We start from the raw sequence: 18042 nt of genomic DNA, 5'->3' as shown, positions 1-18042 counted from the left end.
TGGCTTTGCACACCTCTAGAGGGAATTTACTCTGACCTGTCACATTTTTTTAAAGAATTTGTGCATGCATTTTCTAACAGGCAGAATTATAAGAATTTAATATCAGCAAAACTTTTATCCTGTGGTGCATTCAGAAGTAAGCTACAATAGACTTGTGATTAGCATAAAGTCATCATGCAACTTTAAATTACCAAGAAGGAAAGCTGTACATTTTTGTTCACAGGCAGAGGCAACAAAGGCTTCCCATTGCTGAAGTCTTTTATTGGAGAGAGGTTATAACCTCCCAGTCTTCTGGTCTTTTCATATTTTACCAGGAAAAGTGACCAACAAGAATGCTAGCCCTGGTAGTGATTCTGTGTTGTTCCTGTGGGCTATTGGTAAATATTACTAACAGCTAGAAGGATTGAAACCATTTTCCAATTTCAGACTTAAAGCAGTACTTTATTTCACTTTCCTGAATGTGTCCTGAACATCTTTACAACGTAAATTAAGCCTTGCCAAACAATTAAAAAGAAGATTGTTAACTAAAGTAGTGCACAAAAATAAAGAAAAAAATGGAAAATGTTGTCAAATGATGTATTCAAAAAATCATTTCTGACCCGCTGAATTTATACCATCAAAAGTTAGGGTAAGAATTATTGTTCCAAACAAGCTGTTATACAAAACCAGGCATTATCAGAAAATTAGAATCACCAGGACTATAATTTTTCCTGTCTATTCTGTCTGTCAAATCAGTGTTCACCTAAAATCTGAGGAGAGATGAACTTTGCATCATGCCTTGAAGGCTGTCAAGTTGGAATTTCATGGACTGAGATAGGGAAACGCCCTGAATCACAGGTCTGTGACAGTGCATGACCTACCAAGAGTCGTATTTGAGTCAGAAACTGTTAGGTCAAGCTGAGGCCATTTACAGTGGGATATAAATGTTAGAGAGTAAGAAGCAGCCCGGCACAGCCAAGATGCAGCTTCTCTAGATCACCAGCCACATCCTAAATTCTAGACAAAAAGCTGCTGTAGGGAGTTGTAGTAAGAATGGTGTTCAGCACTGCCATCTATGATCTGGAAAGAAAATACAAAATCATTGATGGTTTAAAACTAAGAATTGCAAAAAAAATTGACAGAAGTATAAATATTGATGAGGGCAAGATAATAACCCATTTCTTAAGTTCAGTCCATTTAAGTAGAACAGTTTAAAACAGACAGAGGAAGGATATTAAAAGATATATGAATTGGGAATGTGGGCAGAGTTGGAGAAAGCAGTGAGTCTGAAGGATTCAGAATTCTTGTTGAACAACTCAGCACTATTGTGGTAAAATTCTTACTGCACTACTGTGTTATCCAGTGGTGTGGAAAGATTGAAAGAGTGAGTGGAAGCATGAAGGTCACTTATTATTTTATATGATATTAATGAGACCAGTTCTGGGACATTGCATCAAATTCCATGTCCAAGTTTTAAAAGGACATTAAAGCATTAGGAAAGGTACTGAACAAAGCCACTAAACCATGATCTGAGAGTTAAGGAGATTTTCTTAAAGTAAGAGACTTTAAGAGCTCAATCTGCTTAGTTTATCAAAAAGAAGATTGAAAAATAACAAGATTGAAGTGCATAAATACCTCAAAGGGGCACAAAATGCTGGACATTCATCTAAAGAACAAAGGCAGAAGAAAAATCAATGAGAGAAAGACAAATTCAAATGGGAATTTAGGCACACAGTTTAATAATAAAGGTAACTTAACAGAAGATCAAACTGTACCAGCCAAGACAGTACAGCTTTCTGGAAGAAACAATTTAGCAAAATATAAGGTGTTGTGTTTCATAGATGGCTGGCTTGGTGAAAAAGAATGACCTATGATATATAGAAGCAGTCAAATTCAGAGTAGACATTACAAATCTCATTCAGAAATCTTCAGATTGCCAAAAGACACTTTATGGACTTGAAGAGCTTAAGGAAGGGAAGCAACGGGCATAGTTCAAAATGGAAAATTGTGTCTTCTCAGGGTCCTTCTATGCTGGGGCCGGGTTGCAGGCTTGCAGTTGCCTGTACTGTAACCTGTAATCTGGGTTGCAGGTTACATGTGGTAATGTTGGCCCATTTTGCTCAATTCCTCTCACAGCTGGGTGTTTGACTTACCCAGCAATTGTATGAGCATCAGCTCCTTGCACAGTATGAAATTAAGCTCCAGAATGGAAAATGCACTTGAGCTGCCCATAAACTACAGGCAGCTTAAAAGAATCAGAGATTGACCGCTACTAGGAAAAAACGAGCTAATGTTCTATCTATGACATGCACCTGCAAAGAGGAAAGGATTTTAAGCTAAATGATAACATTGTCATGAAAGCAAATAGATATGAAGAGGCCAGGGATAAATTTAGATCATAAATTAAAAGGCTTTCAACCACTGAAACACTTCCGTTCAGGAATAGTTTAGCACTTTGAGTAGAGATAGAAAAGCCCTGTGTGTTTCAAGATGGAGTTAGATAAGGTTATTAAGATGCTGTGACATGTATGACTGATTGCAGGTGATGAGACTCAGTTCTTTTCTGAGTCCCCCCTGCTGAGGATATGTTTACATTATTATTGATTCTTCTGTGCATTTAAAATAATTACTATTACAGAACTTTGAAAAAATATATAGTTAACACAGCTATGCAGCCAGAGCACCAACATCTACAGAATTTAAATGGGAGATCTCATCTAGGGCTGGCAATTTAGATAGCAAGAGAAAACGGGTCATGAATCTGTGCTCCTGAAATGTCTACTTAAAGTAGGCATGTTTGTGAGAGAAAACCTCACTCTTTTCACCTCCTCCAAAAGAAAATGATTGAGAAAAATCTTCAAAGGGAATTTCACAATCTCCACAAATGTTTCCTTCTCTAAAACATTTAAAGCTACAAAGCTAAAGCTTTCCCATTGTTTTTTGAAGAATCATTGTATTCCTACTCATAAGCTATCTCTTTGTTATCTGCCCCAAACTTCTGCACATTTTTACCAAAGCACAGAGGAAAGGAACATTACAAATGAAAGTGCTTTATATATGCTTTATTTTAAAAGGTATATTTTCTAAAGTAATTTCAATCATACTGCCTTTGAGACTTTTGCATCATTTGTGTGCTATAGAAAGCTTTTTTTTTCACTGATTTCTCCTCTCTCTCTTAAACTTTTCATCTTTAAGGTGCGTTCTTAAAAATTGCTTCAGTGTGTTGTCTCAGCCTTAAAAGAATACCTATTTATTTGAAAATATTGAAGAAAAGAAGTAATGGGCTACTGTCAACATTTGTATAAGCAAGGTTGTAGCACTCCAGAAGAGCTTAATAGGAATAGTATAGACAAAAGGTGAAGGAAGAAATTACATCTTACACCATTTGCTGACTCTTCCCAGTTTGTTGCTGATACAGGTGGATGACAGAGATAAAGAAAGAGTATGGTGTGCTGTAATGATAGCTTCCACTGGAAACTTCCCAGAGAGAAGTTTCCAAGTCCAAGTTAGAGCAGTCCCCTAATTTATCCAAGTTATTCTCAGAGTACATTCTGAGAGTCTCCGGAGTCTCACTAACTTACTTTTGAATACAATTGATAAAAATTATCTTTGAAGTAGATGGTATGCTCATTTTCTTCCTTCCATAGTTAAACTACCTATGTATTTTATCTTGAAAATCTTATATTAACACCAAGTTACTGTCATATTTGGCTTGCTGATTTTTCTCATCTGATCATAAATTATTTCTTTCTTCTCAAACACAATCCATCTTAGCCATTCAGAGAGGCAACAGTTTTGTATTTCATCTTACAATGCATACTACAGAGCTGTTATATGATGCTTTGCGTGCACTGTGATGGTCCAATAGCTCTTTCATTTCATTACTTAGCTTGTTCTCTAAGACAGCAAGTGTGGCCAAACCCCTGGAGCAATTGGATCTTGTGTTTGTAGTCCATTCTCTCCAGCTGATGTTTGAATGTTTTTAATGCACTTTACATTAAAAAGCTTTGCAGAGAAGCTCAAGGAAATTAATTACACACTCATAAGGAAAGCTGAAACTGCAGCCAGCCAATATGCATTCAGTTGCCTCTCACAAACATCAATACACAAAAGCATCTCAGTAAATTAATCTGAATTGGTACTTATTCACTGGTTCACCAATAATGGTTAGGTGAATTAATCTCATGACTACTTCTCTTGACTCTGTAACAGTAAGTAATGGTGACAGAATTCATCAATTTTAAAACAAAACTTATTCAGTATAACCATGTGATTAAAAAGGTCTGCTAAAATGAAATGATCCTCAAATAGGTGGTATCTGATAATTTCATTTTGAAAATTGTGGCAATAAGATTTTGTGGTATGAAGACAGTATTTAAACCCTGTTCTGTGTAATATAGATCTCTTAATAAAATGTATTTGGTATGATTAATGGGAAAAATGATTATGTTTGAAGAGGTCAGAAGCAGAGGATTTTTTTTTTGTAAAGGGAGTGTCTCTAATTATCTGATCTATTAATTAAAGTAGGAAAAGAACTAAAAACATCAGAGTTTATAGTATGTAGAATTTGCACACGTTATTCCAAGAGTGAACATAAATCTGACAAAAATACCTTATTGACAGAAGAATGTTCCAGAATGTGACAGCTTAAAATAAAAACCAACAAATGTTAACAAGAATGACCACTGAAGGCCTCAAACCCATTCAAATGAAAGTGTTTTCCATGTTTGAACAAAAATAATAAATCCTGCTCTTTCAGAAACATAAAAACTGCTTTCAATTTTAGAAAAAAAAAAAGTCAATGTAAAGGATAAATGATACTAATTAGTTTGATTTTTGTGGATAAAGCTGTTTCCTAAAGTTTTTCCAAATCTTTGCACAGTTTGTCATTAAAATGCGTTTGTTCAGTCAAGTAGCATGACACAGATGTCTTCTGAGGTGTGATGTGTTTAAACTGTCTACCTGAGATAGCTGTGTCAGAAAAGAAATGCAATTCACTGTTTTTTATTTCAATAAACAATTTTAACTTTTGAAAGCCTTGCAGATGAGGCAAATATTGTGGACTGGGACCTCAGAAGGGGGGACAAATATATTTAAAGCAAATATATTTTAAAATTTTAAGACAATCTCTTCACTCTACTGAAAATTAAAATCTTTCACAGAAATCAGAAGATAAATAGACTTCTCTTATTGGAGGCCGTTCATCAGCAATATTGATTCATGAAAAGCCAGGGCCATTCTGGAAAGCCAGGAGCTGTGTCAGGGGATCACAGCTGGATGGATTCAGTCCTGAAAGTGCCATACAGAATCAGCTGTCACTGCTGTCCCATTCTAGCTCACACAGAAAGAGTTTCTTCTGAGGAGCAAAACAAGACTCAAAATTCAGCTCCTTCTCTGAATTATCTTTTGGAAGACTCAATCTCTTTACATTATCTACATTGTGAACCCAGGGTAACTGAACTCCTAGTTTAGATGCCTGAATTAGGTAACATTACCTTCTTCTACAGTTCAAGGTTAATGCAAGGAGATAATTTCCTTCCAACTCCTTTCTATTCCAGCACGAAAATAATTCTACTTGAGCTTTATTGGCAAATAAAATAATTTCATTCTGAAGGACCAAAAAAAACAAAAAAAGAAAAATGAGTTTCCAATGGTGAAAGAGTAGTGGAAGAGTGTGACATGTACTAAACCCAAAGATGGTAAATGAAGGAGAAAGAAGTTTGCAATGTCTCAAAAAAGACTGAGATTCCAGATGATTTTCCTATTATTTCTGTTAAAACCGACAATAATGTGTTGCTTGCTAATTAAAGATGAAATTTCTTTTATTTGTTGTAGGTCATGAACTTGTCAGTTCCTAATGCAATGAAAATTCAGATTTTCATATCCTGCAATGTTTTAGATAATTATAATTTTATCAGATCAGAGAGAAGCACAGAACTCTTAACTCACGTTTGCCAAAGACTGTCACTTCAACTAACAAGAGCAGAAGCATTGTATGACCAAGATTTTAAAGAGGTATTTTCTATGAAAAATCCTCAGGAGAATTTTAAATATTTTCTGTGACAGATTAAATTTTCTACTGATTTTTCACAGTTTTAGATTTTTCTAGTTGCTCTTTTATCCTCTTATTTTGAATAAGTTCAAATGGTCAGATTAATTTTTCGATATAATGCTGCAGAGGTAAGTAGAGTTCCATCAGGACACATTTTTAGCCAAAGTAACAATTTTTATGTGCAACAAACAACACATTTCCACTTTAAGACCACTAATTATCCATTCTTTATTATTTTAGTGGTTAGAAATGAAAACTATGTGAAAAATATACAGGATTGCATTTCAATGCAACTATTAAAAATGTCTTTTCTTTCAGATTTGGAAAAATTTTGTTTTTCTGTTTCAGTGACTGAAATAACATTGCATTTTAATGCTTTTTGTAGGTTAGGCAATGGTTACAAGCACATTGTTATGATGTTCCTGATACCTTTATGGTGTCATATTTTTTTCCTTTTTATTAATACAGTTGAGAATTCCTCCAGCCCTACAGTTTTCCTCCAGTCCTGTTTGTCATGGAAGTAAAATGGTATAATGTTTATAGCTTGTTTACTTTATGTACTACAGTTTAAAAAAGCCTTGGATTGCTGTGGAGTGTTTCAGCTTTTCTTAACAGAGAGAAAAAATAGAGAATAATGGGGTTTTAAGTCTTCTGATGAAGTCACTCTGACCTGATCACCATTCTACAGGTCAGAGGGCTTTACATTCTAGATGAGGCTAAATTTGTATATACTTGTTTTTGTTTGTGACTTGGTACATATATATAACCACAATGCTTTACTACCCCTCTTTGGAAAAAAAAAAAAAAAATTATCTCGTAGGGTAATGGAAGAAAACTAATTTGTCAGCATTCTTCATAATCCTATGAGCATGGCTTTCTAGCTTAAGATATGGATTCAATAAACTACAGGTTGTCCCTCTAATATTGCTTTCTTGTTTAAGACAAGTTTATTGTTGCCAATTTCAGCCATGCAGCATGTGAATTTTCTTAAGATGTTTTATGAATTATGACTCTAATCCGAGTATTTGTTCATTGTTTTCCCAGAAGCACCTACTTCCCTAGTAGTCTTTTGTACCTATTGTATACCTTATTTTTATAAATGTTCTAAACTCAGGTCTTAGTTTCTTGCTGTTTCTTAATTTACTCAACCTATATTTTTGGGGAAAAAACTGACTCAGACAGCTATACAAGGAGAAGAGGATGTTTCAAATATTCAAATTCTGACAAATCTCTCACTTTTCCAAAGACCTACTGCATGGGTTAAGTTTTTGACAACTTTAACTTTGAATTAAAGATAGTCAGATCTTCCCAAAATTCAACTAACTGTTTTGAGGTTTTTTTTAGAGAGATAATACTTGGCTAAAATGAACAGAATATCTTTGAAAATAGAAACTGTAAATCACTAATTTATAGTAGTCTGAACTTGCATTACTATCTCACTATAAAGACTAATCTGTGTATTAAATGAATAATGGAGAAGAGTTATTGGAGTAATGGATAGATTGCAAAATGACCAAGTAAAATAATTTCAGAATATTATCTTTTGTAACACCAGATGTCCTTCTATAAAAGCATGTCATAGCTGAACAATTACATTTATTTTTGTGATTAATGAATGATTCCTCTAACCAATTGAACTTGAGCAGGAACTGACCAGTGTCTTTCACCACCATGATGAATAGTAATTCAACTGATGTCAATGAGGCAACACTAGATTGAAAGGAGAATTAATTAAAATGAGACTTTTGCCTGGCTAAAACGGCAAACTATTGTTTTCCAATGCAAACTCTTCCCAAATCTAGGAGCAACCTCTGAATACCGAAAACAGAATTCTACAGATTATAGCTCCTTGGTTGATCCTGTATTTTGAATGCATCCCAAAATGTCCTTTAAATTGTAGGGCTGCATATTACTGTGTTTTCTAGTTCTAATTCACCGCCTAGATTTTTTACTATTGTTGTGGCATTGCCCCATCAGCTTACTTTACATCCACTAGGTTGCTGTACTCTCACTCAATATAAACAGGAACAGTGTCCACCGAAGTGTGCATCTGTAGAAAAAAAGTATTTATCATAATCATAATTAATGACCATTTAGAATGTCATAAGTCTTCTGTTCCTCCTTTGCCTTGTTTTGCTTTAAAAATCCACTTTCATGAGTTGAAAACCATAACTGAAACTGAAAAGTGGGGTTCTTTGATATGTTTCTTCTCAAACAATTCTTTTACTATTCATAAAAATCTTCACAGAGAATCTTATAATAGAATGAGATGGTTGAGGTTTATCAAAACTAGATAAAAATTTTATTTTGAATTAAAAACCCAGAGTTTGTGAAGACCGGAGCACAGTTCAATTAAACACTATTCCATTTGCCTTAGGGAAGTTCTGCTTGTATCGGTACAACAGTGTTGTCCTGTATCTTCAGTGAGCATGTCAGATGGCTGTTCAGAAGGTGAGACTTTTTCTCCAAAATAGGTTTGATAAGATATAAGTTCAGATAGAGAAAAGCTGAATATAGCCTGAAGAGTTACTCACCTTAAAATAAAGTATTTCAACAAGCAGGACTACAGCCCAGACAAGTCAAAACTTACCAGTAAATATAACTCAGTGCTATATAAAGTTCTTTCCCAAAACACTTCTCATGAAATTGTTTATTTTGATTAGTCAGCTAATTATAGTGTAGATACTGTGTTGTTACTATTGATTAAGAATTTTCAATTAAGACAAAATATTTCTAGTTGGAAAAATACTGATTTCTTGAAATAGAGTTTTACAGAAACATATCTGTTTCAGTGTTGTTTTAATGAAATGCTGGTAGGCTTGGGTGGACTATTGTCCAGTGTCCTTTCTATTCTGTCAGCCACGATCAGTTTTCTAATGTTGATGGGAACTGAAGGTGGGGTCTCGGGTTCTAATTTTCAAAACCTTCTCTGAACATCTCCCCCACAGAAACGACAGAGGTTTTTTCCTGCTTTCTGCAACTTAAACTTCCTTCTATGCATTGAAAAAGCAATAAAATCTTTTCAGAGCTTTGGAATTTTCTATGAGACAGGAATTGTGATGTTCAACCAGCTGTGTTAATTTACATGAGATACATGGATTAAGTAATTTTTTCTTTTTTTTATTAATTCTATCCAGAATCAACACTATAATAATTCAGTATAAGACTTTCTTTAAGGAACATCAGGGTTGAGCTTCAGGGTGATGATGAGAGTGGCAGGATTCATGCCACATAATGACAGAACCCAGTATTCCTAATGCATGCACTGAAGCATATTCCTTACTGAGTAAGTCAGAGAAAATAATGTGAAGGTTAAAAAACAGTGCTGCTAGCTTTTCATGTTTCCACAAAAATTATCTTGGTCCACTATATACATTCTCTTTCACACACAGAAAGTGGTGTTTAAGCTTCCCCTCAGATACATATTTTGTCTTTGCTATACTAGTGGTGCTTATGCCATGTGTCCAGCACCCCCTTAATTATCATCTGAGTCTTCCAAGCTTTGTATAAACAAGTGGAAATATGCTGGGTGAAGGAAAGATCATGACCTGTGCCGATCCCCCACTGCCCCCCGCACATCCTATGAGGGCCGGGCGGGGGGCTTCACAAGGTAGAGCACCCCTTCCCCTTCCCTGGGCGATTGTGAAGGCATTGAGGACACCCCCCAAACACTGTTCCAGCCTTTATTATGTGCAAGACACTTCATCTCCTGAAGGAGTCATCACTGTTAAAAAGGATGAGAAAGGGCATTCTGTTAACCATCACTTTGGGAATCTGAAGAAGTGCATTTGTGCTCACATTTTGATTACAGATGAAAATTTGAGTACTCTTACATCCAAAGATCTGTGTACAGGAACAACAAAAATAGGTAAGGAGATAGATACATTCTTAGAGTTCATTTGCACAGTGTTAGAATTCTGGGATAAGTTTTGGAGGCAAAATTTGAATGCATATATGGAGAAACTGCTTGCAAATAGCATTTTTAATTCCAGTTCTCTACAGTATTGCACTTCTTGTAATCATGGATTACTGTCTCAAGTGGGTGCATTTCATATTCACTTTGTGTAGTAAAAAATTGCAATATGTTCAAAACAATTGAGTATCCAATCTTTAGTGCGCAAGAACTAAAGAAAAACAGAAGATGGTTTATTTTACTTTAACTCTTGCAAATTAAAAGTTAAAGCAAACTCTGATAAATCTTGCAAAGTCTGATAAATCCGCTTCCTTTTTTTTGAAGAAAAAAAAAATTTTTGCATAAAGCATTCTTTCTGATAGAATAAAGCAACAAAAAAAACCACTATGGATTTCAAAAAAAGTCTTTTATGGCATGTAGTCCAGACATGATGCTGAAATCTGCCCACTTTGATTTTAGTTCTAATACTGCTGAGTCAGAGGTAATGGATCTGACCTGAGAGCATCAGGGAAAACACCGCTCAGATGTGCATCCCTTCATGGAGGCATTATATAAATGCTTAGGCACAGAATTAACATTTACCTTAGAATACTGTAGTCAGTCATAATTTAGCTGTGTGAAGTCAGTGCTTTAGTCATGACTGATTTCAAAATGTTTATTTTTCCCTTCAAAAAATGAAAAGTTTTACCCTACTTTTGCCAGCCAGTTACCACTTTGTGACATTTATTCTATTTATCTAGTAGGGCACTCTTAGCCAGCAGATACGTTGCTCTCAAAACTAGAAGTTTAGTTGGTCCCTGCAGATGAATATGTCTTAGCCTACATACGCCCGGAGCATGGACACTCCTGTGCTTTACTGAATCTAACAGATGACAGTGCAGTTTTGAAAACTTTATGAAACTAAAAGTCTTAGCAGGACAAAAACTCAGGATCTTTTTAATAATTGTGTCCCACTGTATCCCAGAACATTATAAGCCAACTTTTCACAAAAAAGTCCCTAAGGTCTGCAGTCACCCACTACGATGTAAAGTAATAATAATTTAAAAAAAACCTAACCTTCTGAAGAACCATGCTGGTATAATTGTATTTACTAGGCATTTCTGCTGAGTGGTCCGTTGTGAAATTAAAGTTAATTAAAGTTAATTGTTGGTAAAAAATATACAAATTTATAAACAGCCAATTTCATAGAAAGTCATCTTGGAAATGATATATTCTGGTACTTGCAGAACCTCAGAGATGCTATTTAGGATTACATTAGGCTCATGTTTTACCTTTCAAAATTCTGAAAGAGAGAAAAATGTATTTTATAAGAAACTGGAGATAAATTCTAGACATAGTGGAGTCTTATGCAAACTGTACATAGTATGTGAAGCCTTGGGCAGTGGTGAGATAGGTAGCATATTCCAATATTATTTTTTTTATATCAAAGGTATTTTTATATATATTTTATATCAAAGATGGAATGCAACAAAGGACAAAACATTAAGAAAGTAGGGTATGTAGTTGTAATTGCAGCTTGAATTTTAATCAGGAACAGGAGAAAAATGAGTTTGCTTTTTTAAATGTCATAGCTGGACTGATTTTGCTTATGATAACCTTCCTAAATTAGTTTTAGCTGTAAGAATCACATACAGGTTAATAGCTATTAACTCAGCCTCACAGTCTGAGGTAATTTAGTACTCCTGTGTTTGCTTTCTACTCACTTTATTGTTTCACTGAAACAGTCTCAGGATAATCTGCTGGCTTGCTTTTTCCAAAACCATTGATTTGTATTAGTAGCCCCGCTACTTGTGCAGCTCCGCTATTTCAACAGCCCCATCAGTGACCACATGACTATCTCACGCCAGAGTCTTCTTGAACTTTTCTACATTTTCTGTGGTCTCAAACTGTTTCTCTTGGAAAGTGCATTTTGCTAACGTTTCGTGTCACCAAATGGAAACTTCGGTAATAACAATATTGAAGAGGACTGATCTTCCTTAGGGAAGTTCCTACCTGGAAATAGTCCTGACTCTCCCTGCTCTTCCTGCTCATTTTGTACATCTGTGGTAGGTCCAGAGGAATAACAGGGTGGTATGTAGTATAGGAAAATTATATAGGAAGTGTTCATTATGTAGAAAGTCCACTGCAATGTAGACCAAGTATTATTACCCTGTTTGCTGTTGAATAATGTTGGAGCAACTAATTAGCTGACTGGAAGAGTAATAATAAAATGCATTCTTTTATACTTTTATAACTACATGCTGTCTATTTTTGTACTTTTTTCCTTCATTCTTTCTTTTTACTCTCATTACTTAGCATTTGTATTGACACAGCATCTAAAGACATCAGTCAGGAAGGATCATATTGATTTAGAAGCCATAAAAAATAATGGATTATAGTCTGTGCTAGAAAAAAGTAGTCTCAAAGATTCTCGCCTTCTTTTCTCTTGACTTTACTGTGCAGACTGTTCTGCTTCCTGATGCTCTTCTCATTCTTCTGGTTTGGTCCTGCATTCTTGTTACACATAGTTTCTAGCTGTGTCTTTTCCTGCTCTCTGAGATGTTCCCTTTCTGCTAGTAGTTGATATCCTCAAAAAGGTGCCTTTTACTCGATCTGTTCACAATGCTTACACATCAGTGAAAGTAAAGCTACTCCTTTTTAGTTCCTATCTCCTATTACTGATTCTTCCAATAAATATCATGAAGATCAGTAGGAAAAGCACTAAAAAGGAGAAGACGCAACACCACACAGAAGGACTTTTCATTGTTCATTATTTGAGAAAAGCTGATTTACAGGAATAATTCCCTATAGGTATTATTACATAATACTCAGTAAGGTCATTTGAAGCTTGTATTCTAAATCTGTTAAAATAAGAAGCTCTAATCTTATAAAAATTTTCATTTTCTCTAATTGCCATGATTCCTAGGATATCTGAACAAGACTAATCTGATAGAAGAGCTATTACATTTTTCATCATACAGAAGCACAGCACTTATCTCACAATATTACTTGCTTTCAGTTGTTAGCATCAATTGGCTAGGAATGAATTAGGAGAGGTTGAAAAGAAAGAAAATGTCACTAGCACAGTAAGAGTTGAAAGATTCATGGTTTTAATTGAAATTTCTTTGTTCTTTAATTTTCTTACAGTTTATAACATTATAAATTCAAAAATCTACACATCATTCTCAAAATTATTAACATGGTAGTCACTTACAAAAATAATTTTTTTTTATAGAAATAAAAAGTGGATAGTAAAAGTTCTGAACAAATTCATACTAGTGACAAAACTATTTTGTTCAAAGGGATTTCAGTGTTTTCACTGGTATAGCTGAAATACAAGAGAATTTGAATTACATATTCTTGGTCACAAAAAAACCCACTTCCTTTTTGTCTGAGTTTTGGAAAGTACAATGCTTGCCCATGGGTACATCCTGCAAGGGAACCCCGATGTTCTCCTCCTAACATTTTATAAGGACCCTGAGCACAATTCCTTCATCCCAGGAGTTTGGCTACCTGGGCTCAGTGCCAGCTCTGATAATGCAGCAGCCCAGCTTTGAAGCACAGCTATTTGATAAAAAGCTGTAGAAACCTCAGCAGAGGTTCACCCCTCTTCTCTCAGGAGCTGTTTTTTTCTTTTTTCTTTGTTTGTTTCTTTTTTTTTTCCCTTCCCCCCCAGCCCTGGAGTACTGGGGAGATGCTCTTGGTCTCTGCGTGAGCTACTGTGCAAGTATACCTTCACCCAGCCTTCTACCTTCCTGTTTCTGACCCTGCGCCTGATCTGCTGACCTGACTTTTTGGCTTGACCTTGGACCTTGCCTCATCACTACCAACTTTGCCCGTCAATCTGAACTGTTGTTTGGACTCGATCTTTCTGCTCTTGCACAGGTGCTGTGGGACTGCAGACTTTGTTGGTAGGATCCTGCTCCTGCCTGCCTTGCTGTGAGTCTGAACTCCCAGCTCACCTTCCCTCCCCTTGCTGCTCCCTGAGACATATCAAATCTTTTTCATTAGGACCTGGAGTCTGTCACCAGATTTCTCCCACAGAAACTATCTTTACAAATTGAGTCTGGGCTGCCGAGGAAAGGTGCTGTGCCTCAGTTCTCTCATCTTGAATTACTACATTTTCTTTCACACACTATTTTATTCACACCCTGATTTTAACAGACACTTTTATTTCTTGAATAGTTTTGTAGGTATAATTCTTAACATATTAATAAGCTACTGAAGTCTCATTAGAACGTCTTTATTTTCAAAGATGTTTGTGATGATATGTCAGATTTAAAATTTTTTAGCTGTTGTTTCTTTCTCTTTCATTATTTGGAGGAACTAATGCTGGCTTAAAGGATATTGACTTCTGCTTCTTAAAGCTATTCATCTGAAATCAATTTGCAATGCAATGCAGGAATAATTTCAAAATCAGTTAACTGTGAGCTCAGACATGCCCCAGAGTTAGGTTGCATGGAGGTTTTTTCCACAAGAATCTGGTCTCTAAGTGCCATTAGCTGTCTCTGTGATACTGTTTCCTTCAATATAAGGCCAATGGGGCGGTGAATAGAAGAAGAAAAGAGGCAATAACCTAATCGTAGCATGATTCTTGGTCTATGCTATTATGGATAACTAAAGAAATATCATATAGGGAGAATCTATTTTGCATTTCCACAGTGCCACCTACCTTTTCATCCTGTGCTTTCCCCATACACAGGTCTACATATAAAATACCTATACTATACTCTTTAAGGAGAAAGCAGAGTCCCTGGCAAGTCCCTGACAGTGTAGTTCTAATAGACCTGTGCTGATGCCCATGCAAGTTTGAGAGCTGTCATAAAACCGTTTGACTCACAAATATGATCTTCATGTTGACTCTATAAACATAATCTTGCTTTCAGCATGACCTCTTGGAATCCAGGCAAATCCAGAGCAATTTTTGTTAACACTACTACTTTAATGAAAACTCAGAGGAATACTCAGTCTGAGAGATTATTATAACTTTAAATCGTATCACAGAAGTGTTTATTTTCCTTCTTCGGTAGTGAATTACAGTTATTTTGGGGCTCCATTAAATTATTTTCCCTAGCTTTTACCCTCATTTTTACATCTCTACCCTCTTCTTAATATCACACTGGGGCTTGGCCTGGCAGTCATTAATAAATAATAATTTTTTTATTTTGGGTCTGATTATAGCTTTTCTCCCAGTCCTCACATACATCACTGAAAACATAATAGAGGGCTACGTGCTTAAACCCTTGTTTTTCATGTCTAAAATCTATTAATATATTATCAATAAGTATGTTACTCATCTAAGCCATAGTAGTACAAACATGCACAATATTATGAAAGACTATTAACAATATTTTATTCTCTCTACAATGTCTTTCAGAAATCAAATTAATAATTAGATCCTACAATGACCAATATACATCTTGCTTCAGTCATTTCAATTTGAAGAGCCTTTAGCTGTGGGATGACAAATTAATTATTTAAAAAAAAAAAAATCAGGTGCAGTTGCCTCTTGTGAAGCATGCCAGTCCTGAGACTTTGCTCATTAAAGTAGCAAGCCTGTAACTTTATACTGAAAAAAATCCTTTTTGTTTTCATTTGACCTGTACTGAAAATAAAACTAAACATCTATCTTCACAGGCGTATCATTTAAACAATCACTTTAAACAGCCTCAGGGCTGTTGGACAAGAATTGAAAGTTTTTCCTGTTAGGTTCATTCAGTCTTCTCACACAGCCTTGACTGCTTGTTAATGAAAGGCAGAAAAGTTTTAATGTTTCACGATGTAAGGGGAGATACATTTTTTTTCCCCTAATGTCTGAGCAAGTAAAACACTTAAGGTTTGGTTGTTCCTAGAAATTCATAGCACATCCATGTTCTCACTGAGGGAGTTATATAGGTGCTAAGGCTGGAGTCTGTGTGTCTTACGGAGAGTGGAAGCAGCACCCTACTATTCCCTGTTCCCTTTGCTCTAACGGAAATCATTTCACAAGGCTTAACTTGGAAAAGAACTAGAATTAATGGCTCCAGGAAGCTTGGGAATTTTACAGGTTTTAATATTTTAACCTTTTTTTTTTTTTTACACTTTTTCCATTTTAAAGCATAGAGAAGACTCCTGCGTGTCTCGAACTGACTCAGGTTTCTCAGGTATTATTGCTAGACCTAAAGTCACCACCAGTTACCAGTCTCTATGTTGAGATATGTATCAAAGATATACATAGATTCTGAGCAGCTTTCTGAAGTCTTTCTCAGACTATATAGTCCTTGTGCATAGTAACCATGTTCATTGTGATAAAATGACAATTTAAGAGCAGAAGACTATTGCAATATAACAGTTATTTGGACATTGAACAGAATGATTTAAATTTATGCAAAATAAGATGCCCATATACATTTTGAAACAATTAAATGTTAGTCCAGAATTATGTCATGCAAAATACATGTCTGCTTTCCAAAACTGACTTTTTCACCTTTTTTTCCCCTTGGAATATAATATGTGCTTTTATATCATTAAAATAAAGGATGAATCATTCAACAGTAGGATGGCATTTAAATAATATGCAGAGGAAAAATAAGTTCTATAAGTACACTGAAATAGAATAATAATAGCACAGTACTGCTTGTTTTGGCTACACTACACAGGTGTTTGTTCGTCTACTCTGAACATTAAATACTCAATGCAACTGGAAAATTTAAACTGTGATATAAGTGCATTTACTCTTTCCTCCCAGTGTCAATTAATCCCATACCATGTGACCTAGTTTCTTAAAATCTCTTTCTTTTGGCACAATTACAATAAAATCCCATTATAAACTATTTACATTACATAAGTTGATACAAAACAGGTCATTAAACTAACTTCAAAAAGGGAAGATTTGCTATGAACCTATGAGCACCTGTGAAGTGTGCCATCATTGTGGGGCACTACATGCTACTGTTTTAACTTTGTGGTTATAAATCCCTTACATGTATAATCCCCAAACTGTCTCTGGAGAACCACTTTTCAAATTTAAGTTTCCTTTTTTATCTTTGTCAAGTAACAATGTGATTCTTAACATAGTCTGGCATTGTCATGTTACATGCCATAGTCTGTTTATTGTGATACAGAGCTAGAATGTTTCTTGATAACAAGCATGGCTAACTTTGCACCAGCAGTGAATACATGATGACATTGAAGTTTGGTTCTTTACATGTCTGATTTTTCTTTTTAAGTTTTCCCTCACCTTTCAACAGAGGACTCAAGTTTATTTTAGCCTGCTATCACCACACTGCCAGAGCTATGTATTAAAAAAACGCTTGCATTGATACCACAACATTACTTAAGCTAGAAAAAGTGTGCTGGACAGAAAGTAGAAAGAGCCGTATGAACCTCAGTCTTCTACTCAGGTCATAATTTATGGATATGTTGCTACCTTTCGTAATACAAATCCTAGACTGCCAGTGGTACAGCAAACGCTTTCCCTCTTGAGGGAAATTCTGTAGACCATATCCTGTGTTCACTCAGCTATCATTTTTTCTGTTTCTGTATAAGACTTCTCCGACCTAACGCAATCCCTGATTTTCCTTTTACTGGAAAGAACTGATAGTAATAAATAGGTCCATATATTCCCAACTCAGATTATCTTCTGTAACTTTTACACATAGACACTTTGCACCTGAAGAATTTTCAAGATCATTATTGTTACATTTCCTGCTAAAAACAGTGACAAAATTCACAGATCAAACAGGGAAACCCTAACTGTGAACAGGTGAAGGAAACGCACAGCCTCCAGCTTGCAAAATGCGAAACCAAATTCGAGGCAATGCAATGTTACAAAGTCACCCGCGCAGCGTGGACCCCACGCATTTAGTTTCCGTGCCCAGAGCCTGGCTGCCGAAGGTAGCCGGGCGCTAGCGGCGAGGAAAGGCAGTGACGGCGGCCACTCTCTGCGCGAGTCCCAGGCATCTCAGCCGCCCGAGACAACCGGCGGCGGGACCTTTGCTTCCCCCAAGAAAACAACTCACCTGAGCAGTACCGCGGCTTCCCACAGATAAAATCCCGAGACAGCCGCGCGGAGGTACCTAATCCGGGCCATGCTGCTCGGAGGCGCCGCGGAGCCCTGGAGCGGTCGCGTCGGAGGCAT

General features: G+C 35.9%; 1 protein-coding gene across 1 annotated transcript in view; it reads right to left on the bottom strand.

Moving 5' to 3' along the window:
* GLRA3 (glycine receptor alpha 3) overlaps positions 1 to 18042 on the bottom strand; it is a 93804-nt gene extending 75762 nt beyond the window's left edge. Inside the window, exon 1 of the mRNA XM_050896116.1 lies at positions 17924 to 18042. Coding sequence (XP_050752073.1) covers positions 17924 to 18042 — 119 coding nt within the window. The remainder of the gene's footprint in view (positions 1 to 17923) is intronic.

The sequence above is a fragment of the Gymnogyps californianus genome, chromosome 4 (assembly GCF_018139145.2).
Source record: "Gymnogyps californianus isolate 813 chromosome 4, ASM1813914v2, whole genome shotgun sequence".
Classification (NCBI taxonomy): Eukaryota; Metazoa; Chordata; class Aves; order Accipitriformes; family Cathartidae; genus Gymnogyps; species Gymnogyps californianus.
Note: the sequence above shows the minus strand (reverse complement) of the source record. Positions and strands in the feature narration are given on the sequence as shown.